Below are 27,845 nucleotides of genomic sequence, written 5' to 3' on the forward strand. Positions count from 1 at the left end.
TTTCAGATGGGCAGTTGGGGGGATGGTAAAAACAGGCAGCTGAACTGTGGTTTTACCACCTCCCCCCTCCTTCCCCAGCTGCCCACCCAAACTGTAAAATAATAGCTGGCTGGGACTGGTAACCACAGCAGTTTTGACTTGGGCTGCAGAGTTTGACAAACTCGCTCACCGAGTTCAATAGGGCCGTGTTGCAACCGCGCGCAATGCACACGATTGCAGCGTGTTAATGCAACGTTGTAGGGTTAAATCAGGCGGTGGGGAGGCGATATAACACCTCCTCACTGCCTGTCGAATGCCCTCTGAAAAGCACTGTCATTGGAAGAAGAAAGCCTGCGATGTACAACAGCTATTCCTGCAGATCCTAACCTGGAGTAGAAAAACAGTGCACAGCTCCTGGGGTTTGCAGAGTGTAGGCGCTAAAGCAGGGCATACATGGCTAATTTTTTTTTTCGTTCAACCAGCAAGTTGAAAGAAAACAGATTTAGGTCCCTGGTAACTTATTTTTTGGGAAACTTCCAGGGCAACACTGAGAAAAGGCACCACCCATCTAAAAACAGGAACAGATCACCCACCATTAAAAAAAAAGGCAACATACCTCTGAGCCTCAGTAAGATCACAGTACTGAAGGAACAACAGGTAAACATACGTATGGGCATACTGTAAATAGGTAAATAAAAAACTCTAAAATAATAGAAAGACGGGAAGCTGTGCTGCCCTGGAAGATTCCCAGAAAATTAGTTACCAGGTACATAACTCTGTTTTCTCAAGTCATCTTGCAGGGCATCATTGAGAGGATAAGCAATACTTACTTAGGGGGACCACAGCCTGGAGGACCTTTCTACCGAAGGACTAATCCTGGCTGGATAAGAAATCTATCCTGTAATGGCAGACAAAGGTTTAAAAGCTTGACCATATTGATGTCCTGCAGATCTGATCAGGTGAGGCTCCTGCTCTTTCCACCCAAGATAATGCCCAGGCTCTGGTGGAATGTGCTGTAATTCCTTCTGGAAGTGTTTTATTTTGAGATAGATAAGTATGTGTTATAGCTTATTTTATTCATCTAGCAATCAGGGGAGGATCCAGAGTCTAGTCTCGGGAGGGGCACTGCCAGAAAATATGTTTTTTTGTGGGCAATTTATCGGGGTAATGGCTGGTGTTGGCTCTTTCATCATCATGGCACCATGGTTGTTATGGTGTCAGGATGATTGAAGTGCATTATTTCTATTATTACATTTAACATAAAATGAAATGGTTCAACTCACCATAATGCAGAATCAGTGGGAGCCCCGAGCGTGTCACTTTTTACGTCGACCTGCCTTCAGATGCAGCTTATCACTTGCCACGTCCCTGCCACAAGCTGCGGATTGTCACTTGCCTGCCGCCAGATGCTGATTGTCACTTGCCACATGTTGCCGATTTTCACTTGCCACGTCACCTGCCACATGTTGTTGATTGTCACTTGCACATCGGGCACATTCAGGGCACATCAGGCACATGGGGTACATCAGGGCACATCAGGCACATGGGGTACATCAGGGCACATCAGGCACATGGGGTACATCAGGGCACATTCAGGGCACATCAGGGCACATGGGGTACATCAGGGCACATCAGGGCACATTCAGGGCACATCAGGCACATGGGGTACATCAGGGTACATCAGGGAACATGGGGTACAATCAGGGCACATGGGATAAATTCAGGGCACATCAGGGCACATTCAGGGCACATCAGGCACATCAGGGCACATTCAAGGCACATGGGGTACATTCAGGGCACATGGGGTACATTCAGGGCACATGGGATAAATTCAGGGCACATGGGATAAATTCAGGGCACATCAGGGCACATTCAGGGCACATCAGGCACATCAGGCACATGGGGTATATCAGGGTACATCAGGGCACATTCAGGGCACATGGGGTACATCAGGGTACATCAGGGCACATTCAGGGAACATCAGGCACATGGGGTACATCAGGGTACATCAGGGCACATGGGGTACATTCAGGGCACATTCAGGGCACATGGGGTACATTCAGGGCACATTCAGGGCTCATAGGGTACAATAAGGGCACAGCGTTTACTTGTTTTCTTCATATGCAGAGTAGCGCAGGCAGCCTCTGTAGTAAGTTCTCTCTCATGTCACGCTGCTGCTGCTCCCCCCGGCGGCCCCTCCTCCTCCTCTCGTCTTGTCCATCCCAGATGATGTCACAAGCAACATCTCTGGACTGGCCAGTTTCTCCGCTCACCTGCGGACCGGACCGACCCCTCTCTCGATGTCTGTCCTGCTGCTCCTGAACACCCGCAGACTCACCTGTCAACCCCCCTCACTCGTCCGCCGACCTGCCGCTCAGGCTCTCTCTCACCTGCCAAACCCCCACTGACTGGCCCGCCCGCTCGTTAACCCGCACACTCGTCCTCCGGCTCCCGCCCGCTCACTCATTCACTGACTGGCCTGCCAATCATGAATTTCTCGGAGGGGGCAATTGCCCTGTTGCCCCCCCCTGGATCCGCCCCTGCTAGCAATGGTGTTTTTTGCACAGGAAAATACATATACTCATGTGCACTCTATCAGCTGGATGGAGAGAGTGGGCAGTTAAAAAATTCTCTGTAACAGGGAGTCCATGTATGGAGGTTCATATGCAGCACAAGATGTAATGGTGATCTCAGGTGAGCTGACTGTGGATGGCTGCCGGCTCGTGACAAGCTAGAAGGGGCTCTGTAGAACGCAAAACATGAAGGAGAGCAGTGGCATCTAAGTGCAGCAATAATAAAACATTTTATTGCAAGTGGGAAATCACAAGATCGCGGAGATAACAGCACATGTAAAATGATTTAGGAGGTTCATCCATTCCTGGGGAAGGAGGTAGGCTCGCAGATGGACAAACGATTGTCTGATGAAGGAGCCCCTGAGCCGTTTCTGAGTGTCAGGAAGCGCTGGGAGCCACCAGCGCAGCCGGGATCATCAGCTGCCTCTTCATCTGTGAGCCTACTGCCTTCTCCCAGGAGTGGATGAACCTCCTAAATCATTTTACATGCGCTGTAATCTCCACCATCTTGTGAGTTCCCAATTTTCTGTCTTGGAATAAAATGTTTTAACATCGCTGCACTTAGATGGCACTGCTCTCCTTTGTGTTTTGCAATGGTGTTTTTTGGAAGCCCTTTTACCTCTTTTGGGTCCTGAGAAGAAGAACATTGCTGACATCTTTCTCAATTTCTTTGTTCCTTCTAGATGGGCTATGAGGCGCCTTCTTGCGTCTAGGCTGTAATATGTTTCCTCTTTTTGTTGGAAGCATTAGCACAGAAGGATGGTATGATGATGGCCTGGGATCTGTGGAATGCTGAGGAAACTTTAGGCAGAAAAGCTGGGTCTGGCTTCAAAATGATCTTATCCACAATGGTATGGTGCAATAGGGTTCAAAGATAGAAATGGTTTGGATTTCGCTCACTCTTCAAACAGATACTAGGAACACCAGCAGAAGTGTTTTGAGAGTTAGGATTTAATTGGGCAGTCTTCAATGGATTCAAAAGGAGGCTTCAAGAATCCTTGTAGGACCATTGATAGATCCCACAAATGAAAATTCCTTGAGGGTGGTGGTTTACCTCTAGCGATGGTTTACAGGGATCCTCTGCCAACCTTGTGTCCAGGAAAAAGGATGGTGCTGATACTTGTACTTTGAGGGTACTGAATGATAATTTTTTATCTGCTCCCTCTTGTAGGAAATCTAAAATAGTTGGAATGAAACGTCTATCAGTCCTTCTCCCCAGGCATCAAACTTTTTGCAATTTTTTTTGTATATCACCAGGGTCACCTTTTTCCTCCTAGCCAGCAGAGTGGCAATAACTTTTTCCGAACATTCCTTTTTTTTTCGTTTTCAGTAGCCAAGCCATCTGTGGTTATTCGAACTTTATTGGTTTGAGACCATAGTCTCCCTGGGCTGTATGTTTTCTCATTTAGCCACTACAGCACTAATTGTTTGACCTGCAGGCAATTGTGGACTGATTTCTCTAATGTCGTCATGCTTCCATCCCATTGGGAGAGGAGGAAGTTTTCTTAAGGTCTTCCAATTCAGGCATTGTCACATACCTGAAGGGAGACTGAAATGAAGAGGTCGGCCTTTCTTGTTTCTCTAGCCCAGGTCCCGCTGAGAGTGGAACAGAGGAGTCCGAGGGACAGCAGGAACATGAGTGCCTGCAGATGTAGACTCGCAAACTTGTAGCAGAGGATGCAACCTTGGAAAGGCAAGAGAACCATCAGATTGGGAAGGGCAGCCATGCACCATGGGTCAGCTGAGTTTAAAGAGGCACTCTGCTTGGACTGCGGAACTGGGACATCAGGTGATGTAGAGTTTCTGGCAGGCTTGCAGCAGGAAGTCGCAGCTGGTCGCAGGTCCCTAGTCGCAGACACTCGGATGGCAGTGTTGAGCCAAGCAGGGAACAGGAGAGAGGTCACTAGGATAGCCGGGTTCGGTAGCAGGCGGGCAGCAAGGTACCAGGGCATTAGGCAGAAGCAAGGTCAAATGGGAAGCCAGGATCAGGAACCAGTAATCAGGAGTATAGCAGAGTCCAGAAGCAGGGTCAAGGAAAGCCAAGTTCAGCAACTGGGTATCAAGCAGGATAACAGCAGGATTCAGGGTATCAGGCAACAGCTGAAGACCAGTCAGCATTGTTTAGGAGTCAGGGCACCCTTTAAAAAGGCCGTCTGGTGCCAATTGGCACTAGGGACACGCTCCTGCATGTGCACGCAGTCTGCCGCGCACGCACATGTGCTTTGGTGCCTATGGGCATTTGCTGTCGCCCGTGAGAGCGCGCCAGACATTTTCTAATAGTTTTCTTACAGGCATGCAGGTGTCAATGTGAATCCAATCCTTCCACCATAGACATAAGCAGCCACTCACTGGCAAAGTCCCGCCCAGGACGTAACGTGTACAGGGGAGGAGCTACGTGTGACGTCACCCGCGGCCATCTTTTTGGTGTGCTGTCTGTACTATGAGCGCTCATCATATGCACTTATTATAAGTGCCAGACTTGTTCTTTTAATACTTTTTATTAAATTCTATGTAATAGCAGAGAGCACTAGATGTTGCTTCATTTTATTCCTACATATACATTACAGATGGATTCCTATTGTTGTTGCTGATTGCTCATTGGAGGAATTGTGTCCCCATACTGGGAAAGGCGCATTGAGACAACAATGGTCATAATAAGGAAATGAGCGGCTGCTTCAGTATGTGGTGGATTCACATTGACACCTGCATGCCTGAATTGGAAGCACTTCCTCAAAGTGGTCATTAATGCATGGACTTTTAGAGTATTTGAACGTTTTATGGACTTATGAATTTCTTGATGAATTGATTTTATATTTTATAATATTTGTTTACGCTACACTATTCTGGTTATTATATTCTATCGAGGTGTTGTGTTTTGACCTTGGAGTGTTCAGCTTGCAATATACTAGTTTAAACACAGGGATTTGCACTGACTATTTTATTATTGTAAAGGTCTTGCATGGAACTGGGCCCATGTAGCCTCGGGGAGGATTGCTCTCATGAGGCCTATAAATAATAGGTCCCGAAAGTGTCTTTGGTTGATAAGTAAAACGTTGTGACTTCTTTCATCAGCTTCTGCACTTTTTCTTTTGTCAAAAAGATTTTTTGGTCAATTGACACACAGAGCGCAGCTCTGGATCGAGCCCAAATAAGTGTCCCCATAGTTAGTGGCTTCCTATGGGGGCACTCAGCGAGGGGGAGGAGCCAGTGGGGAACTGAGAAGAGGAGGTATCGGACTGCTCTGTTCAAAACTATTGCACAGAGCAGGTAAGTATAACATATTTGTTATAAAAAAAAAAAATAGGTTTCCAATCACTTTAAAAATTGCTAAAAAATTGCAAATGGTGAAGAAGATACGAGAAACTTTGCTATACTGATACTCAGTGACAGGACAAGGTCATCCAGTGCCCAGGGTGATGAGAATCCATGCCATTGATCCCTGCCCACGAAGCCCAAACATGGGGCTACCAGTGGTGAAGAATAAAGTGTCTCTAGGTTGGTGGTGTCACTGAAAGGAAAGCATGTCCCTGCATCTGTGGTGTCACTGGAAGGAAAAAATACTGTGTCATTGGTGTTGATAAGAGGCAAAAATTATGCTGCATCAATATCAGTTGGGAAAAATGTCCCTGGAGTATGTATTGGGCAGGGCTCAGGAGTGCCCACTAAAGCTCTCTCCCCTCCCAGCACAGAGCTCTCTCCGCAACTGAAAGATTTAGCAATGTCTAAACTGTGTTCTGCAGGCCTCCCATTCAGGCTCCAGTCAGGATACCTAATATTCAAACAAAGGCTCCTGCTTTCACTTTTCTCAGCCTCAGAAGTGTGACTCTGACCATAGACACGTTTTAAACTGACAGGGAAATCAGAAGAGTCTCACTGGGAATTCCGGTGACATTTCTGACTAAAGTGATTGTAAACCCTTACATACACCGAGTGAAGTAACTAGCCTTAGATGATACACAGATTACAAATCCTCCTACATAAGTTGTAACTGTTTCTCTGCAGCCACCTGTCTTTCATATCCATTCAAAGTGCAGAATTTACATATGATCTCTCAGCGCTCGTTTACACTTGCTTGCACTTCAACACACAATAAAGCGCCTACCACTTCAACATGCTTTTTTGATGCTTCAGTAATGCTTCGCTCCCTAGCGGTTTTCCCGAGTGTGGCTTGGGGTAAATTTTCATTACCAAAAGCGGTAACCCCGAGCCACACTTGGGATTGTATCGCAGTATTATCCTGGTACAGGTTACTTACCTTGTCCCCGGGATCCTGCGGATCCTCAGCCCAATGTATTACTGTTCTGGGCTCCGTTCCCTGCGAGTGTCGGGACGCATGGGGGCGGAGCCCGGCGGTAAATTAAATAAGTACAAAACACATACATACACATAATACACTGTAATCTGTAAGATTACCTTACTGTATCAAATAATTTCACATTTCTTTTGTCCCTAGTGCTTTGTCCAGTGCCCTCCCTGCACTTTTATATTATATATACTGTACTTTCTGCCTGGAAACTCGAGAATGTCCATGGCATCCAAAAAGTGTCCCTTTATGTCAAAAGTGGTTTTAGAACCCTGTCTCAGGATGCCAGTGAGAAATCAGAGCAGGATATTACCCTGGAGGAGGTCCAGATTGCTATGGCCCAACTGCAACCCGGTAAGACCCCTGGAGCGGATGGAATTCCAGTGGAATTTTACTCCACCTACCAAGAATTGCTTGCTCCTAGGCTCACCAAGCTGTTCGCTCAGTTCACCCAGATAGGATCATTGCCGGAGTCCATGTCTGAAGCTGTAATTGTGTTGGTGCCCAAGCCGGGTAAGGACCCTGAGGACTGTGCATCGTATCGCCCAATTTCCTTAATTAATGTTGACGCAAAGCTGCTGGCCAAAATATCGACTAATCACCTAGCACAGGTCCTGGATGAGCTCATCCATGTGGATCAGACGGGGTTCATGACCGGTAAGGGCACTGATATCAATCTGAGACGGCTCCATCTCAACCTGTCTATTGCCCATGACAACGGTGGAACCAGAGTCATTGCCTCTTTGGATGCCAAAATGGCATTTGACTCGGTTGAGTGGGGCTACCTTTGGGATGTACTGGGCAGATATGGTTTTGGCCCTCAATTTCTGCTCTGGCTGCAATTACTTTACCAAAGCCCCTCAGCTTGTATATGGACCAATGGTAGGGTCTCCAAGAGATTTCTGCTGCAGCGTGGCACGCACCATGGGTACCTCCTCTCCCCCTCCCTTTTTGCCCTAGCGCTAGAGCCTCTGGCCACCTTACTTAGGGCATCCCGGCAGGTGGAGGGGCTGCGGATCGGCCCCTTGAAGAAGAAGGTGCCTTATATGCCGATGGCACCCTGCTGTATTTGCATGACGCTGACTCTTGCTTGCGGATCGCCCTGATGATCTTTAACCAGTGTGGTCGCTTCTCGGTTGTCCGAATTAATTGGACGAAATCCGTACTTTTTCCCTTAGATCCCTTGTCACGAGCTACTGTGGCCACTACCCAGTTGCAGTGGGTTGATAGTTTTAAATATCTGGGCATTCAAATGAGTCATGACCCCACTGATTTCTATGAACTTAACTTGTATCCGGTGCTTCTACAGCTGAGAGCTAGGTGTGCCTCCTGGGGGACTCTGCCACTGAATTTGTTGGGGAGCATTAATCTTGTTAAAATGGTGTTTCTCCCAAAGTTCAATGATCTATTTAGAAATTCCCCAGTATGGATTCCGGGCGCATTCTTTAGGGACCTAGATAGTTGCATTGGGGCCTTTATCTGGGGGAGGGGTTCTACTCCTCGCTTGGCAAAATTCACCCTATGTCTTCCTGTGAGATGCAGGGGATTGGCGTTGCCCAATTTCCAGGTATACTACTGGGCAGACCTACTAGTTTCAGTCCGCTGGTGGTTTGTTCGCTCCAGAACCAATGTAGCTGTGTGCCTTGAGGTGGCCCTATTTGGCTCCCTCAGTGACCTGGGGAACTTAGTGTATAGGGGTTGTGGGGCCTACGCTGATCTCCCGCATCCAACTAGGACGACACTCAGAGTGTGGGTGGTTGCTAGTAAGAGATTTCACAGAAAGAACACTTGGTCACCCTTTCAACCATTATGGGGTAACCCTAATCTCACACACTTCTATACAATTCCAGACCCACAGGTCTGGGCGAAATATGGGGTCAAGGCCCTTCGGGATATTATGCCGGCAGGGACACTACTGACATATAAGGACCTCTCAACCAAATTTAATTTGCCTAGATGGATGTATTTCCGTTATTACCAACTGTATCATGCAGCTAGAGCCCAGTTTCCGGAGCCTATTGCCATGTCCATGGACCCCATAGAGGAGCTTTTTTCTCAGGAATCACTGTCCAAGCCTCTCTCTTCCCTCTACTTGTCGCTGCTCAGCTTGGATTCCCCCAGGCTAGAGAGGCTCTGGGAAACTTGGAAAACTGATATCCCCACATTGGAGAGGGAGGATTGGAATGATTGCTTTGAGGATAACTTGGGCTGGTTACCTCTTCCAGGGGTAAGTTGATACAAACTAAGTTTCTACATAACGTGTACTACACACCACAGCGCTTGCACAGACTGTACCCACAGAGGGATCCCCTCTGTCACAGGTGTCAACTGGACACGGAGACGTATTACCATATGTTCTTGAGTGGCACAATTCTGGGCAGCGGTATTTGAAGCCATTAATGATCGCCTCGGGCTGTCCTTACTTCAGTCTCCAGAGCTAGCTCTGCTTGGAAAACAGGAGGATGAACAGAGGCCCCGATACACCAAACTCCTGATTTATTTCCTGCTTTATTATGCTAAGAAAACTATTCTGCTAAAATGGAACTCTGCATCTCCCCCAACGGTGACTCTTTGGGAAAATGCCATTAATAGTGCCTTACCACTGTATAAAATGACCTATTTGAACAGGAAATGTTCCAAAAAGGTGATGGTATTTGATGGTATTTGGTTACCTTGGATGGCATGAGTGCCTTAAGTGACGCAATCTAATGCCATGTGTGGTCACCCCCCCCCCCAGCTTCCCCCCCCCGACTACCTCCTTCCCCTTTACAGGTACATTTTGCTGAAAGGCCATTTTGACTCTATCGAACCAATGACCGCTATTCCTGTTCTGTAATCCACCTTGGCTTTGGTATCCTGAAAGATGTATAAAATACAATCATGCTTCCTGTTTAAGTCTATGAACCTTCTTTACTAAATCCTGTATTACGCATTGTAACAACTGCCATCTGCTAATCTGTTTGTCCCATACTTGTTTTTCCTCAATAAACTGAAATTTTTTGACCGTGAAAAGTGGTAGCGATAGTGAATTAGAATCACTTGCAGAATTGAGCGATAGTGATGCGCGGGAAAATTCGCCATCAGACACTGAAAAAGATGACAGCGACAATTATGCGACTGAGCAAACTTCAGTGTTTTTTTTTTATTATTATTATATTATTATTTATATAATTATTTATAGTTATGTATTATATCATAATTTATGATTTTGTGTCTACTAGACTCTTGTTTGGACAGATTTAGGTGAGTTATTCCTAAGAATTACAGGCCTACAATATAAAATGCCAAATTTCTATGAAAACAATGTACCGCTTTGAGATTCAAAAATCTGACATAATCATACTGCCAGGGAGGTTAATGAGGGTTGGCAAATGTCCTGTGTGTGTGCTGATTTTCTATTTGTTTTAAAGGGGCCCAGTAGAACCCTGTTTAGCAGATTCCCAGCTCATTGGTACCCTCGTTCAGCAGATCCCCTGCTCAGTAGTAACTCCCCATCTCTGCTGATCCCCCTGCTCAGTAGTAATTTCCAGCTCTCTGTAGTAACTTCAAACCTCTGGTTTGCCGATCCCCCTCTCTCTCTGGTCCCTGCTCACCTCTCACTATATCACTCCCACGCTGCGCACCACATGCGATATTACTAGTTTCTCGTGCTCTGGTTCCCCAGCTCTGCTGATCCTCTGCCGCTCAGTCCTCTCTCTCGGGTCCCTACTCACCTTCTGCTATAGCGTTCCAATGTTGCACACCACATGTGTCGTGACATGTGTCATAGACACTTCCAGAATATATACACATGAACCGGAAGTGACTGCTGATGATGTCTGGTATCCTGGGCTATCTCATACCTGCAATACCTCCAAAACAAAGCAAAGCTAAAGCTGAATAAAAGCCTCTCAAAAGCTGCAGGTGCTGCTAGTGAGCATTGTCATAGACTTCTATGGAGGCTTTGGAGACACTTTCAAGCACCAAGAAAGCGACATGGGATATAATTTATGAAGCGAAGCAAAGCAAACGCAACGTGTAATCAGGACTTTAACGTAACCATTTTATTAAGTGATGGGTGCTTTGATTGGCATTCAAAGTGCTTTAAATTTTGAAGCAAGTGTAAACAAGCCCTTAGTGCTCTCGATTGAAACAAGTACACTAGAGCAGGGGTGTTAAACTGCGGCCCTCCAGCTGTTGCAGAACTAGTCCCATCTTGCCTCTGCCTTTGGGAGTCATGCTTGTAACTGTCAGTCTTGCAATGCCTCATGGGACTTGTAGTTTGGCAACAGCTGGAGGGCCGCCAGTTGGACACCTGTGCACTAGAGGGATATGCTTTGTTCACATTTCATGTGTCAGGTTTACAACCACTTTAACTACATATTTGGTATAATAGATATACATGGGAAGTTTTGAACAGGATTTTTGGCAGTGCTTAAATCATGAATAATATCGAGAATAAATTAAAATGTAACAAATTTTATTTATACAAAGTTAAACACTTTTTTTTTTAACTTAACAACTTAAATGTATAAATAAAATTTGGTATATTTTAATTGATTCTCGATATTATTTATGATTTAAGCACCGCCAAAAATCCTGTTCAAAACGTCCCATGTATATCTACCTTATTTAGGGATGTTGGTGTCCATGTTAACGCTGTCGTTAGCCCACACTACCCATGTTCTCTAAAAGATATTTGGTATAATATTTATTTAAAAATTCCATCTATAAATGATCTATGGTCAATGCAGCCCCCATATTAACTGCAGAAAAACAGTTATTGTACATTATGTGCTCATTGTGTTAAACATTCCCTATCACCACGTTATCTGTATAATAAATGATAAATGCAGTGAATATTCCGCTTGTTGGTAATGGCATAGCAAACCCATGCAAGTCGACTGATTTTTTTTTTTTTTTGCACCTTTCTAATGGTTACAATTTTGAAACTTGCTAATAAAAGATATTTCACAGCTTGTTTTTCAATGAGTGTTAAATAACAACAGGCTGTAAAATTTTTATATTTAGGTGAAGGTCTCTTTAGAGGTAAATTAGCAGCTTATATAATGATCCCACTATCTCAGCACACAGCCCTGCCTGGGCTAAACTAGTGACGTTAAGTTGTTGGGCAACATGCTGCAATGACTGCTAGGCATGCACTTTTCCCTTTCCCACCAAATAGGGTTAATTTCTAAGACCTGCATGTTTTTTTGTTGGGAAAACCACAGCGACTGCTGCCTTGCTTAGCTGATTTGTCATGTGCTCCCTGATATCTTAGCAGACCAGCAGGCCACACCACTGACCAGGCCCTCCCTATTTTTGCAGAGGGGATGCCAGGCACAATCTTCTTGTCTGATAACACACTTTGGTTAACTTTCCCCTTTTTAACCCTTTTTATTCTGAAATAGCGTACTATTAGATCAGGGGTCTCCAAACTTTCTAAACAAAGGGACAGTTTATTATCTTTCCGACTTTAGAAGGGCTGGACTGTGGCTACTGGGATTAGAAAATGCCCTGGCCTTGGTAACAATGCCCCATCAACTAGTGTCAGTGAGAGGAATAGTGCCCCATCATTGGTGTGAGAGTAATAGGAATAGTGCCCAATCATTAGTGTCAGTGGGAAGAATAGTGTCCCATCATTGGTATCAGTAGGAGGAATAGTGCCCCATAGTTGATGTCAGTGGGAGGAATTGTGCCCCACTGTTAATGTCAGTGGGAGGAATAGTGCCCTGGATAAAGGCAAGCAAAGAGCTGCATCTGGCTCTCGGGTCGCAGTTTTGGAGACCACCATATTAGATCTAAAAAACCCAAAATCCTGCATGTTGCTTCCTTCCACAACCATTGCAGCAATCTTGGCAGACCCTTGTAATGTGGCATAAGGTGGAGGTCCCCAACCACCGGACGGTGGCTTCTCTGCAGCAGGCCAGTGGGCGGACGGGCGAGGGAGCAGAGAGACAATATCATCTCTCACTGTCCGCCCTCACTCTGGGAGCCATGTGCTGAAAAGCTGGGGAGAGACTGCCAGATCTGCTGTTACTGTTGCCTGTCAGCAAATTGCCTTTACATTTAAAAAGTGACAAACTGCATCTAGTATTTTTTGGTGGCAGGCAACAGTGGGAAGCTTCAGCTGGTGGCAGGATAGTGATGATCCGCATCTGGTGGCAGGTGATGTGGCAAGTGACAATCCGCATCTGGTGGCAGGCAATGTGGCTAATGATGTGGCAAGTGACAATCCACATCTGGTGGCAAGTGACAAGCTGCATCTGGTGGCAGGTGATGTGGCAAGTGAGAAGCTGCATCTTGTGGCAGGCAACTTGGCAAGCGACAATCCACATCTGGTGGCAAGTGACAAGCTGCATCTGGTGGCAGGTGACGTGGCAAGAGACAAGCTGCATCTGGTGGCAGGTTCCATGACAAGTGACAAGCTGCATCTGGTGGCAGGCGACGTGGCAAGTGACAAGCTGTATCTGAAGGCAGGAGATGTGACAAATGACAAGCTGCATCTGCTGGCAGGTGACGTGGCAAGAGACAGACTGCTTTTGGTGGCAGGCGATGGTGGCACGTGACAAGCTGCATCTGGTGGCAGGCAACGTGGCAAGTGACAAGCTGCATCTGGTGGCAGGCGACACTGATTCTGCATTATGGTGAGTTGAACAATTCATTTTATATTACATTATTACATGATGTAATATTAAAAATTATTCGCTTCAATCATCCCAACACCATATCAACCATAGCGCCATGATGATTGAAGCACCAACACCAGCCATTGCCCCAACAAATTGCCCACGAACCCCCCCCCCCCCAAATTCTGCAAGGGCTGTAGTTTGAAACTACTTCTACTATTACTAGCAGGACATATGTGCAATTTGTAGCATGTTTCTAAACACCAAATTTATTTAGCATATTTCACTTTTTAGATATCACATTTAAAAATAAAATGCAATGTTAATTTAAAGAAGATAGCAAATCATGCTTAATCATCAGTTTCATCCTCATTTCTCAATTAAACTTCTAATTTGGCACACTATTCCTAAGTATCCTGTATAATAATAATAATAATAATAATAATAATAATAAGTAGATGGAGCCATTTGTGCCCTCACTAGCACAGAATGGATCATTGTGGTAAGGAGACAGAAGTCATTACTTGTGTTTGCAGGAGGCGGAGTTCGCTCTCTTTCTCCTTCACACTCCGTATGGTGTTGTGCAGCTCATGAAGAATGCTCTTGTGTTGCTCTTCTTTATATGTGAAATCTTGTGTGGAAACATCTGTCAGTTTCTTTACTTGTGTTGTATCTTCCACTAGAACTGTCTTCTCTCTCATGTTGTTATCTAAACGGAATAAAAACGATTCATCTGCAAGTACATTCTCAGCAACGCCAAACATTGATTCTGACCATTTTCGTTAGATGACAAACATCCGGTACTTGTGAATAATTTATTAACGGGGCAGCATGTGGGGTATTGCATAAACTTGGGACATTTTAGAAAACGTCTATTTTGTCCACTTCTAAAAATGTGAAAAAAAAACTTCAGAAGGCAAAGTGTGATGTCTATTAACCTAAAGAGAAAGGCTGGCTTTTCATGTACCCAAAGATATCAGATGTAGGCTACGTAATCTAGAGCAGGCATCCTTGGAGAACATTTAGGTTGGGTTCACACTATCTTCGCATGCGTCTCACAGCAGGGGCCCAGTGCATCCCCATTCACTGTTTCAGGTCCAATTTCAGCCTGAATTTTTGGCTGAATTCAGACCTGAAACGGACCAAAAGACGCACAGGACTCCCGTGCAAATTCACACTGGAGCCGCAGTGGAGATATGTGAACCGGCTCCATAGAGAGCCGGTCAAAATTCCCTGCTATTACGAATTGGATGCAGAACAACGATCTGTCTCCTCCTTTAGTCACTCCCATTCCCCCACAGTTAGAACACACAGTGAGGGAACACATTTAACCCCTTGATCGCCCCCTAGTGTTAACCCCTTCCCTGCCAGTGACATTTATACAGTAATCAGTGGCTATTTTTAGCTCTGATCGCTGTATAAATGTCACTGGTCCCAAAAAAGTGTCAAAAGTGTCCGATCTGTCCGCCGCAATGTCACAGTCCTGATAAAAATCGCAAATCACTGCCATTACTAGTAAAAAAAAAAAAATAATAATAATAATAATAATAATAATAATAAAAATGAAATAAATCTATCCCCTATTTTGTAGACGCTATAACTTTTGCGCAAATAAATCAATATACGCGTATTGTGATTTTTTTTACCAAAAAATATGTAGAAGAATACATATCGGCCTAAACTGATGAAGAAATTTTTTTTTTTTGGGGGTATTTATTATAGCAAAAAGTACACAATATTGTGTTTTTTTTTTTCCCAAAATTATTGCTCTTTTTTTGTTTATAGCGCAAAAAATAAAAACCGCAGAGGTGATAAAATACCACCAAAAGAAAGCTCTATTTGTGGGGAAAAAAGGACATAAATTTTGTTTGGGTACAACGTCACATGACCACGCAATTGTCAGTTAAAGCGACGCAGTGCCGAATCGCAAAAAATGGCCTGGTCAGGAAGGGGGCAAATCCTTCCAGGGATAAAGTGGTTAAATACGAGAGAATATGGGCACCGTGGTTAGATGTTTGCCCTGGTGGATCTGATCAGGAATAGATTACTCGGTGTTAATGTTGTTTAAAGACCAGTATGTTAGGGATGATGTAAAAGTTTTAATATAAATGTCTGGCATTTTTTACTGATATGTCTTTGAGTGCTGTGGACGTATGTTACATGTTCTGTAATGTAATGCTGTTACTGTCTGTATACCAATCTTTTCTAATAAAAACTTCTTGTTGGATAAAAAAATTTAATTGCCCATAAAAATAATATATTCAGGTCATTGAAACGAATTACTGCCCAAGCACTAAACGAGCCTAGCACTTAAACTATAACCAAAGGCAAACCTTTTTTTTGTTTTTACGTTTTGGATAGAGTGGAGAGGGATTAGAACGCCTGTCAGTTTTTATTGCTGTCTGTGCGATACACCCTCTCTATTTGTCCTGTTTACCATAATCATTTGAAGTGAAAGTAAAAGTAAATCCCAAATTTTGGGTTGTGCCCAGAAAAGTAATGGAGGTGAAATCTTCCAATGGTGATCTGGGGTGTCCCTAAGGAATTCTCCTAATCTGCAAGGATTTTCTCTCACTTTTTATTTGGATATGGGACAGGAAGTGAAGAGAAATCCCCGTAATGGGACACAGATGGCGGAAAAAAAAAATGACAGGGGTTATAAACCACCATTGCTCTATCCGAATAGAAAAAAAAAAAGTTTTGCCTATAGTTCTTTAAGCGCGTTTAGATGCATTTACATGCATTTAGGTGTGTCAAGCGTTTTTCCTGCCAAAACTATGCTGCTCCTGGATGCATTGGCTGTGGTTTTTTTTTCTGCCTCTAAACTCCTCTAAATGCCTATGTTTGCATGAACTCATAGGCTAACATACAGGGGCGTTTAGAGGCAGCCAAAAAATGACAAATGCTGCTAGGAGAGTAAAAAAAAAAAAACATCCAGTGGGCATGAAGCCTTAGGTCGGCCATACATGGTTCAAATCGAAGATTTGAAGTATTAATGGGCAGGCTGAATGCACAAAGTTGATCAATCGATCATCTTGGGAACAACCGGCCTGCCGGATTTGCTTCCGATTATTGCAAGCGGCTGCTATAGTCACTAGCGATAATCATTGTCTTTTCCTCCCGGCGGGAGGCCTATAGGAGGCCATGGCATGAACCTCTAGACTGCTTGCCTGTTAACTTTCACTTGGCACTCATTTAATGGAAGCTTAATCCCCATTTATTTATTCCCTGACAATCATTACAGAGGATTGTGGGGTGAGATTCCCCAGTCCCTGTGATCTCTTTGCTGCGTTACTTCCTTTTTTTTTGGGAGGGACACAGTAAGGAATTAAAGAACTTCCTTATTAGGGTAATGAGGGTACTAGCAATCTCACCCGATAATCTATTGTCAAACAATAGTAGAGGAATCCCCACTGGGTGTGGGGTGCATGTACTCCAGGACAGGAAACCATGGCAGGAGCTGTGTTCCTAGTGCCATTAGATAGAAGGAGCCTGCTGCTGCTGCTGATAAAGTATTAAACAGCTTGAAATAATAGTTAAGGTTTCAGGAATGGAGAGGAATGGGGAAGTAGGTTAGCTTTAAAACAGGCTTAGTTTCAAAATTTTTAAACACACAAGCAGTTTTCCTCAGTATTTAGAATCTTATTGCAGGAAATAGCACATTTTTTTACCCTGGCCTTTTAGACTAAAGCTGTGGCTAGGCTGCTAATGTCACCCTGATGGCAGGCACAGTGCACACACACAGACCTCTTCTCTGGGGCTTAGCTGCAGGGATTTGAATGAGGAACACCGCTCGCTTCTGTGATGCTGGGAGTGAACCCCTAACAGCTGTCCAGTTGGGCAGAACAGGTCAACACTAACTGGGACTTTTTTAGCCAGGCTTCCAGTGGGGAAAGGTGGAAATGGCCTACAGGTATGCACATTAAACATACCTCTCAACTGTCCCGGAATAGGTGGGACTGTCCCGAGATTCCATTAAAATTCCAGCATCCCCCAGACCCAGGCTAAATCTTGCACTGAGCTCCACTAATTCCCCTGCTCTGATCTGGCTCCAATCCCCCTGCAGTGCAGCCAGCTTCTCCTCCTCTCCATCCTGCCAGCTGTCCTGCAGGGGAATCTAGTGCCTCTACCCAACAACCACAACCCCCCCATGCCCTCTGTTCTAATTTCCACCCACCTGTGTGCCTACCCTGCTGCTCTGATCCCCCTGTGTGCTGCATCCCCCCAGGGGCACAGAGGTTCAGGATGTTGTATTTCCAGGCCCCTTGTTTTCCTGAATGAACACAGTGATTGATTGGTACTGAATGCTCCTGTGTTCATTCATAACCAAAGCATAGTAAACAGAGTTTACTATGCTTCAGTTTGTGAACGAACAGGAAGCCGCTCAGCACAGAGCACTTCATATTCATTAACTGTCCAGTGCAGCTGGCCTGCAGAGAAAGGGACCAAGGAATCTCTGTCCTCATTCCCTTTCTCTGTCTCAAAAGTGAAGCACCATATACCCCCAACAGGGCTGTTAAAAATAACAAATAAAGAATATAAATAAAATTCTAAATACTGTAAATAAATAAATAAGGATTTGAGCATACTTTGGTCTCTGAAGAATGATCAGCATTCAGATTGCTCTTCAGAGGGCATTTGACAGGTGGTAGAGATGTTGTATCACCTCCTCACTGCCAACTTTAACTTCTTCAACCCCACACTAGTATGCTGCAACCGTGTGCACTGCACGCAGTTGTGGGTGCGCTTGCAGAGAAACTCCATTTACTTGAATGGGTAGCTCTTGAAAGGGGGTATAATTCATGCCGTGGCTGTGGGCCGATTGAGTGCATAGGCTATTTTCTTAAAAAGGTGAACTGACCCTTTAATGCATTGGCTTTTACATAAATCTGTAAATCAGAGAAAAAGCATTTTTTACCAAAATGCACATACTTGCTTCTTTATACAATGTCGATAAACATACTAAGCATAGAAGCACAAACTCATTAATATACTTTTATTTAAACCAATCCTAACTACTCTACTTAACCTCCCTATCCTATACCCATCGGTACTTACCTTACATCAGCAGGCAACCTGCACCAGGAGATACAACGTTCTTTGGGCTAGGCTAAGCCCTGGTCCTGTCCTGAGCCAAGTCCTGCATATACGTGACAACTCCCTGTAGGTCCCAACTTAGACTGGTTTGCCCACTTATCAGTGAAGTACAAGTGAATATAGCTAAGATGCTGAAGGAAACAGGGGCTGCTAGGATTAAGTTATGTAAATGTAGCACTCTCTTAGTTAGGTTGCTAATAGGGTTCAGTATATTTATTTTTTGCTCCTCTGTAGTCCAATGGAGCAGGATTTGATTATTGTTGGTTGTTCTAGATTCTGCTGGCAGCAGGGTTGCCTACTTCCCCCTGCATTCCAGTAAGTTCTAGAATACAGTGGGTTGGGAGAGGCAGACCTTGGGCTATATATTCATACAGCCTCGGCCAATACCTGGTTGAAAGAGTGAACAGCAGGGGGCTGAGGTGTGCATAAATAGCCTGGCGCCTAGAGCAGCAGAGTCCTTTGCCCTGGTGGAGAGAGACCCAGCCTGGAGGTGCTGTCTGCCCTCCTGGGTTAGCTGCTGAGGCCTGGAGGAGATTGTTTGAGGTCCTATCTAAAGGAGAACTGGAGGCCTATTGCTAAAGTGTGGAGAACGGTCAAGAGGAAGTCTGTCGAGGATCTGGCTTGGAGACTCACGAAGCAGGATCTGGCTGACACTAGAAGAAGGTGTCCATGTACAGTGGGAAAAATAATTATTTGATCTCCTGCAGATTTTGTGAGTTTACCCATTTACGAAGAAATGAAGGTTCTAGAATTTTTATAATAGGTGTATTTTAAATGATAAAGACAGAATATCAACCAAAAATCCAGAAAAAACACGATACAAATGTTATAAATTGAGTTGCAGTTCAGTGAGTAATATAAATATTTGATCCCCAAGCAAAACATGACTTAGTACTTGATGAAGAAACCCTTATTGGCAAGCACAGAGGTAAGACGTTTCTTGTAGTTGGTTACCAGGTTTGCACACATCTCAGGAGGAATTTTGGTCCACTCTTCTTTACAGATCTTCTCTAAATTCTTAAGGTTTCTTGGCTGTTGCTTGGCAACTCGAAGTTTCAACTCCCGCCATATATTTTCTATAGGATGGAGGTCTGGAGACTGGCTAGGCCACTCCATGACCTTAATGTGCTTCTTCTTCGGCTGCTCCTTTGTTGCCTTGGCGGTATGTTTTGGCTCATGCTGAAAAACCCATCCATGACCCATCTTAAATCTTCTGGCTGAGGGAAGAATGTTCTCATCCAAGAACATGGCCCTATCTAATGGCCCCTTAATGCAGCAAAGTCGGTCTGTACTTTTAGAAGAGAAACAGCCCTAAAGCATAATGTTTCCACCTCCGTGCTTGACTGTAGGAATGGTGTTCTTAGGGTCATAGTCAGCATTTTTCCTCCCCCAAACATGACAAGTCCCGCTCCTCATGCCAATGATCATCTAAATGATTCAGAGAAAGATTGTGAGAAAGTGCTGTGGTCAGATGAGACCAAAATTGAGCTCTTTGGCATTAACTTGACTTGTCATGTTTGGAGGAAGAAAAATGTTGACTATGACCCTAAGAACACCAACCCTACAGTCAATTACGGAGGTGGAAACATGATGCTTTGGGGCTGTTTCTCTGCTAAAGGTACAGGCCGACAGTGCCGCATTAAGGGGCCAATGGAAGGAGCCATGTATCGTAAAATCTTGGATGAGAACCTTCTACCCTCAGCCAGAACACTGAAGATGGGTCGTGGATGGATCTTCCAGCATGACAATGACCCAAAACATACCGCCAAGGCAACAAAGGAGTGGATCAAAAAGAAGCACATTAAGGTCATAGAGTTGCCTAGCCAGTCTCCAGACCTTAATCCTATAGAAAATTCATGGAGGGAGCTGAAACTTCGAGTTGCCTAGAGACAGCCAAAAAACCTAATGGATTTAGAGAAGATCTGTAAAGAAAAGTGTATAAACCTGGTAACCAACTACAAGAAATGTCTTACCACTGTGCTTGCCAACAAGGGTTTCTCCACCAAGTACTAAGTCATGTTTTGCTTGGGGATCAAGTAAATACTTATTTTACTCACTGAACTCCAACTTCATTTATATCTTTTGTTTTATGTGTTTTTTTTCTGGATTTTTGGTTGATATTCTGTCTCTATCATTCAAATACACCTATGATAAAAATGATAGACCCTTCATTTCTATGTAAGTGAGCAAACTTACAAAATCTGCAGGGGATCAAATAATTATTTTCCCCACTGTATACAGGGACACAGTGAGTAGAGGCCAGAGAGGGAGAGATCCTAGAGAGACTGATGCTGCTTACCTCCTCTTGTAGAGATTGCTGCAGATGACTGGCTCAGGGCTGTTTCCAGTGTGGGATCCCCCTGGAGCTGTATGTTCACATCCTCTGCTCTATAGGCCTATCTGGAGAAGGTTAACTGCTACTACAAAGAGTCCTCTGTTAACGTTGCACTAGTCCTGGAGTATCCCAAGGCTCACCCTATACCCTATCCAAGTTTTCTGCAATAAATCGCAAAAAACACACTTTCTGCCTGGTTATTTGGTGAAGAGACTTATGCAGCGTACACACGGTCGGACTTTTCGACCGGACTTGTCCAACGGACGCGGACGGACCAAATCCGGCGGACAATCCGATCGTGTGTGGGCTTCACCAGACCTTCAGCGGACTTTTCCAGTCGCAAATCTGACGGACTTTAGATTTGGAACATACTTCAAATCTTTACGTCGTAACTCCGCCGGACCCAGAAATCCGCACATCTGTATGCTAGTCCGACGGACAAAAACCGACACTATGGCAGCTATTGGCTACTGGCTATCAACTTCCTTATTTTAGTCCGGTCGTATGTCATAACGTACGAATCCATCGGACTTTGGTGTGATCGTGTGTAGGCAAGTCCCTTCGTTAAAAAGTCAGTCGGAAGTCCGTAAATAGTCCGTCGAAAGTCTGCTGGAAAGTCTGTCGGACCAGTCCGGTCGAAAAGTCCGCTCATGTGTACGCGGCCTTAGAAACTGCTGTGTTTGCATACTGTAATTACCCTGTATGATAACAATAAAGCACCTTTGTTTGATAGAAACTGCTGTGTGTCTGGCTGTCGTGCATCCAATAAGGAATAGAACCTCAGATGATCAAAAACAAAGAAAAATTCCCAGCTCAATTTACCAACCAGCCAGCAACTTTGCAAAATATGTGCAAACTAAACCCCTATTTTTAACGTGAACTGTTAGACAGGACAATTTGTTTTTTTGCAGGCTGCCTTGTAAGTTGAGCTGGGAATTTTTCTTTGACATGCGTTGCCGTTCCATGTGCTCCTTCCTGTTAAGGCCAGTTATAGGTTGGGACATTTGCCGTTTGTTTGTACTGTTGGTTACTTGGTGACGGGGTGCACTGGACACCTTTGCTGCCATTGCTGGGTGTCCAGTGTGCCCCTGTATCTTTAAGCAGGGGTGGGCTCCCTCCAGGCATACCTGCCCTCAATATATCCATTATTATATACTGTACGTGCTTCTACTATGGAGGCTCTCAAAATTTATAGAGTTAGGACTTCAGATAATACTGGTTTAGCTCTAACCACGTAAGAGTAACAAATGTCAGGGTTCCCCACCGCTGCACAGCCAGTCACATAGCATTTCCTTCGTGGATCCAGACACAGAAAACAGTCTTTTGGTTTGTTTTTGGTGTTTTATTAGGGGATAATAACTTGGATGGAGTAGGGATTTTGGGATGCCCAACTTGACAATGACAACAGAACCAGAAACAACTCCCTCCCTATTTACAGCTTCCACTTGTTCCTCCGGCACAAACTCTTGATCCTTTGTACAGCTCTGCTGGGTTCACTCCTCTAGAAACTAACTGCTTTTTTGTTAGCTTAGTGCCTGCCTCTTACAGGCTAGGAACTCTCAGTCCATTGGAAAGGTAGCACATGTGGAGTGAACTGCTTCCTGCAACACCTTCTGCTTCCCTGTAGACACTAATGCCAGCTCTACTGCTCGCAGAAATGCTAGCCCACCTGGCTGCAGCTTCACCAGCCCATCTGACTGCTTCCTCTTCCCAGTCTTCCTGACTGACACACTGGAGACCCAGGGCAAGGCTGGAGACTTAAGCACACCATTGTCTTCAAAAGAGATCTGCTGCATGTGGCAATCTCTCCCCTTGTCTGTCCCTAGACGGTGCTAATCTACTCACTCTGTCTCTCTTTGCTCCTGCTGCCTCTCCGGAAAGCTTCCTCCCAACCGCTTCCTGTGACAGGATCCTTCCAGGCCAGCCACCCAAGCTCCGACCCGAGGTAAAACCCCTCCCCAGCAGGGGTCCCTCAAGGGTCACCGACAGGCTTCCTTAGCACTGCTTCTCCATTTTCTACCCCACTCCCTTCCCAGGATGACCCATGTCTATTTAACCACTTCCCTACCCGCCTATAGTCAAATGACGTCCACAGATGGGATCTCCCATCCTGGGTGGGCGTCATATGACGGCCTCGGGTTCCCGGCCACCCAGGGGGCGTGCGCGCACCGTGTTGCCCGGGACCCGGTTCGTGTGCCCGGGCGGCCGCGATGTCCGCCGGGCACCCGCGATTGCCCGTTAACCGGGCCGGATTGTGGATCTGTGTGTGTAAACACACAGATCCACGTCCTGTCAGCTCAGAGGAGAGCGATCTGTGTTCCCAGAACAGCGGAACACTGATCGGTCTCCTCCCCTTGTACGTCCCTGCCCACTACAGTTAGAAGCATTCCCTAGGAAACACATTTAACCCCTTGTGTCCCCCTAGTGGTTAACCCCTTCACATTTACACAGTAATCAATGGAATTTTATAGCATTGATCGCTGTATAAATGTGAATGGTCCCAAAAATGTGTCAAAAGTGTCCGATGTGTCCGCCATAATGTCGCAGTCACGAAAAAAAAAATCGCGATCACCTCTATTATTAGTAAAAAAAATAAATAAATAATTTCTTTTTAAAAAATGCCATAAATCTATCCCGTATTTTATAGACGCTATAACTTTTGCGCAAACCAATCAATATACGCTTATTGCGATTTTTTTTACCAAAAATATGTAGAAGAATACGTATCGGCCGAAACTGAGGAAAAAATGTGTTTTTAAAAAAAAAAAATTTGGATATTTATTATAGCAAAAAGTAAAAAATATTGTGTTTTTTTCAAAATTGTCGCTCTTCTTTTGTTTATAGCGCAAAAAATAAAAACCGCAGAGGTGATCAAATACCACCAAAAGAAAGCTCTATTTGTGGGGAAAAAAGGTCGTCAATTTTGTTTGAGTACAACGTCGCACGACCGCGCAATTGTCATTTAAAGTGCGACAGCGCTGAAAACGAAAAATTGGTCTGGGAAGGAAGGGGGTGAAAAGGCCTGGTATTGAACCGGTTAAGGGCCCACTTCCTGGGGATTGGCTAAGGGCCCCTAAATATGCAGAACAGCTCCTCCTCACCTTAGCCCACTAGTTCCAGAATGTTCTCCAACTCTGCAGAGCCAGGGAGAAGTACCAGTGGGCTGTCTGTATGAGTCATGCTGGCCTAACCTCTAATAACCCTGACCCAGATTCCTTGGCTCAAGCTAAGCCCTGAGCCAAACTATAGTTTTCCTGTACTACCACTAGTAGCACACTAGAGGGTGCTACACTGGGGTGCCTTGTCGCAGCCTCTGCAGCTTACACATGTATTTGCAAATGTGTGCAAACTAAACCCCTGTTTTTAACGTGAACTGTTTGGCTGGGTTCACATATATGTAAATTCGATGCGGGTTTCCCTGCAGCCAATTCCCATGACAGGCGAGTGTGACCGGCTCTCATTGGAGCCAGTTCACACAGGTCTGGGGCGGCCACGTGGATTGCAAAAGGGTCCTCTGCATGTTTGGGTCCAGTTCAGGTGCGAATTCAGGCAAAAATTCAGATCTGAATCTCACCTGAACCGGTGAACAGACACACACCGGACCCCAGGCACGAACCCGCGGCCGCACATATGTGAACCCGGCCTTAGACAGAAAATTTTGGTTTGTTGCAGGCTGGTTGGTAAGTTGAGCTGGGAATTTTTCTTTGTTCATGTTTGATATGCGTCACCCTTCCATGTGCTCCTTGCTGTTAAGGCAGTTGCCATTTGTTTGTAACCTCAGATGATATAGCCAGCCCAGTCTGGGGTGTGCTACATACAAGTATAATTATCCTGCATTATTTATTTACATTACAACTATTTTATTAGCCTGCAGATAAATGAACTACAGCAGTAAATTTGACCTAAGCTGAAAACAGTGAGAGAATGTAACCAGGAAAATCCTTTTGTCACACATGCTCCATGTTGGAGAAACAAATCATGAACAGAGACAGAACAGGTGGCTGCTGAGCCCCCCAGACAGTTGGTGTTCTGTTACCTTTGTGCTCAGGACACACCCTCCATTTAAATAGGAGACGGAGAGGAAACAAAGAAAGGAGCATTTACATAATGAGAATACCTGAGACATTTTGCAGGTGTCTGCGCTGTGCCTCCAGCTCTTCTTTCACAACACTGATAGAGTTTTCCTTCATAGCCAGTTCCAGCTGCATGGTGTTTATCTGAGATTGCAACACCTACAAGACACACCCAAAGAGATTCAAGTGTGACTACCCTGTATCTGAGCACCACAAACCAAAAACACGATTCAGTTCATTTTTAAACGCTATTGTTTATTTTTAGTATTCAAAGCAAACTCACCAATCCATATCTCCATGCTTTATTTTGCTGAAAAATCACTCTGGAAAACACCCCCCCTAGCATTTCTGGCCATGGTCATATTCAGGAAGGGCAGATAATTCATGTAGCATTTACTTTCTGCAATCCATCTGCCCTTAGCTCAGGCATGCAGGCAGAAGGCGTGCTAAGCTGAGAAAACCCCTTCCTCCCCTCCATAAGACTCGTGGGATGTATGACATAATTTGCCCAGGCCTGGAAACCAGGCAGTAACTGAAGAAATGTAAAAAAAAAAAAAAAAAAAAAGTTTAAAACAAGTAAATAGAATATACTTTGCTATTTACTAATGCTAGCAGCATAAGGATTAAAAATATTCAATGTTTATTGAGAGAGTGATGTTCCACTTTAAGGTTTTCCAACAATATATGAAGTATCTTCAGAAATTACAGTCAACCTGCAGCTCTGTAGCTATTCTGGAACTACCAAGTCACAGGATGCGCTGCTAGCCCCATCGGCAGTATATTGGATATGGATAGAGATCTCCTCCTAATAACATTGAAGTAAATAAAGTAATTTGTAAAGGTTCTACAATGAAATTCAGCACAAGAACGTATTACTAACAATAAAGGAACCCATACTAGCCAGTAGGAATGTTTGGAACTGAATTTGGATCTGATCACGGAAGTCAGTTGTCATTCCTTGTCCAATGAGCTGATGTTTATAAAGAAGCAGGAATGCCTGTGACATCATTGACCTAATAAACCACATAGGTCAATGTCTTTGACCCACTATGGCTCAATGGACTAGGAATGAAAGCTGACTTCTTGACAAAGTTCCAAATAAACGAAGGCTCATCCCTACTAGCCAATCAGCTTTCACTGTTTCACTCTCACCAAGTGCTCTAAAATGAAGTTGGTAAAATCTGATTGGTTGGCTTTTGTTACCATACAATGTCTGTTGCATTAATTAATTAAAAATTAACTGGGCTAGGGTGTCTATAGACAGGCAGATCTCTCATCAGCTACAGAACTTCAGCATATCCCCAAGTCAAGACAAGAGAAAATAGTTGGTCTTTAACAGGATTTATTCCTGCCAATGGGTTGTGTTTTGGGATGTTGGAAAATGGTCCTGCATGCTGTATTGTTAACATGCTGATCTATATATTGCCATTCAGGACAACTAAATATAAAAAAACTAAATGTCTAAAAGGTAAAATGCATCATGCATTTAATGCGCCCTGTTTAGAGTGAACATAAAGAGTTGAGATATTGGCTCATTCTTGTAACGCCATTAATTTTTCTTTCCATGTGTGTTACTTTTATGTGCAAAAAAAGGTTGTCTCTCTTTCATGTTCAGTGTGTTCTGGAAGATGTTACAGACTATTCTTTTATTTTAACCCCATACTACTTACAGTATCTCACAAAAGTGAGTACACCCCTCACATTTTTGTAAATAATTTATCTTTTCATGTGACAACACTGAAGAAATTTTGCTACAATGTAAAGTAGTGAGTGTACAGCTTGTATAACAGTGTAAATTTGCTGTCCCCTCAAAATAACTCAACACACGGCCATTAATGTCTAAACCGCTGGCAACAAAAGTGAGTATACCCCTAAGTGAAAATGTCCAAATTGGGCCCAATTAGCCATTTTACCTCCCGGTGTCATGTGACTCATTAGTGTTACAGGGTCTCAGGTGTGAATGGGGAGCAGGTGTGTTAAATTTGGTGTTATCGCTCTCACTCTCTCATACTGGTCACTGGAAGTTTAACATGGCATTTCATGGCAAAGAAATTTCTGAGGATCTGAAAAAAGGAATTGTTGCATTACATAAAGATGGCCTAGGTTATAAGAAGATTGCCAAGACCCTGAAACTGAGCTTCAACACAGTGGCCAAGACCATACAGCGGTTTGACAGGACAGGTTCCACTCAGAACAGGCCTCGCCATGGTCAACCAAAGAAGATGAGTGCACGTGCTTGACGTCATATCCAGAGGCCTTTGGGAAATAGAAGTATGACTGCTACCAGCATTGCTGCAGAGGTTGGGGGGGTCAGCCTGTCAGTGCTCAGACCATACGCCGCACACTGCATCAAATTGGTCTGCATGGCTGTCATCCCAGAAGAAAGCCTCTTCTAAAGATGATGCACAAAAATGCCTGCAAACAGTTTGCTGAAGACAAGCAGGCTAAAGACATGGATTACTGGAACCATGTCCTGTAGTTTGATGAGACCAAGATAAACTTATTGGGTTCAGATGGTGTCAAGCATGTGTGGCGGCAACCAGGTGAGGAGTACAAAGACAAGCGTGTCTTGCCTACAGTCAAGCATAGTGGTGGGAGTGTAATAAGAATATTTCTGCGCTACCCAATTGGAAAAAGAAAACAAAAACTCAGAAAAATAGTAAAAACGCACGTATGCGACTGGACAGCTGCATGCACCGAAGCAAGGGTCAGACATAAGCCCAAAATCAAACTGAGGTATAAGGGGGGAGGTGCTGCGCTAACCAGAAGAAAGCTGTAAATCTCTGTCTGTGGTCAATTAATAAAATGACATAAAATCGCATAATAAATCGCATAAATAAGTGTTGACACTAAAAAACATTTAAGTCTTAATAATCA

General features: G+C 44.5%; 1 protein-coding gene across 1 annotated transcript in view; it reads right to left on the reverse strand.

Moving 5' to 3' along the window:
- Positions 1-27,845, reverse strand: part of LOC141145293 (uncharacterized) — a 123,901-nt gene that overhangs the window by 52,099 nt on the left and 43,957 nt on the right. The window contains exons 5-6 of the mRNA XM_073631858.1: positions 25,013-25,127; positions 13,988-14,172 (exon numbers count right to left, since the gene is read on the reverse strand). Of these exons, the coding sequence (XP_073487959.1) occupies positions 13,988-14,172; positions 25,013-25,127 (300 nt within the window). The remainder of the gene's footprint in view (positions 1-13,987; positions 14,173-25,012; positions 25,128-27,845) is intronic.

The sequence above is a fragment of the Aquarana catesbeiana genome, linkage group LG05, assembly GCF_042186555.1.
Source record: "Aquarana catesbeiana isolate 2022-GZ linkage group LG05, ASM4218655v1, whole genome shotgun sequence".
NCBI lineage: Eukaryota > Metazoa > Chordata > Amphibia > Anura > Ranidae > Aquarana > Aquarana catesbeiana.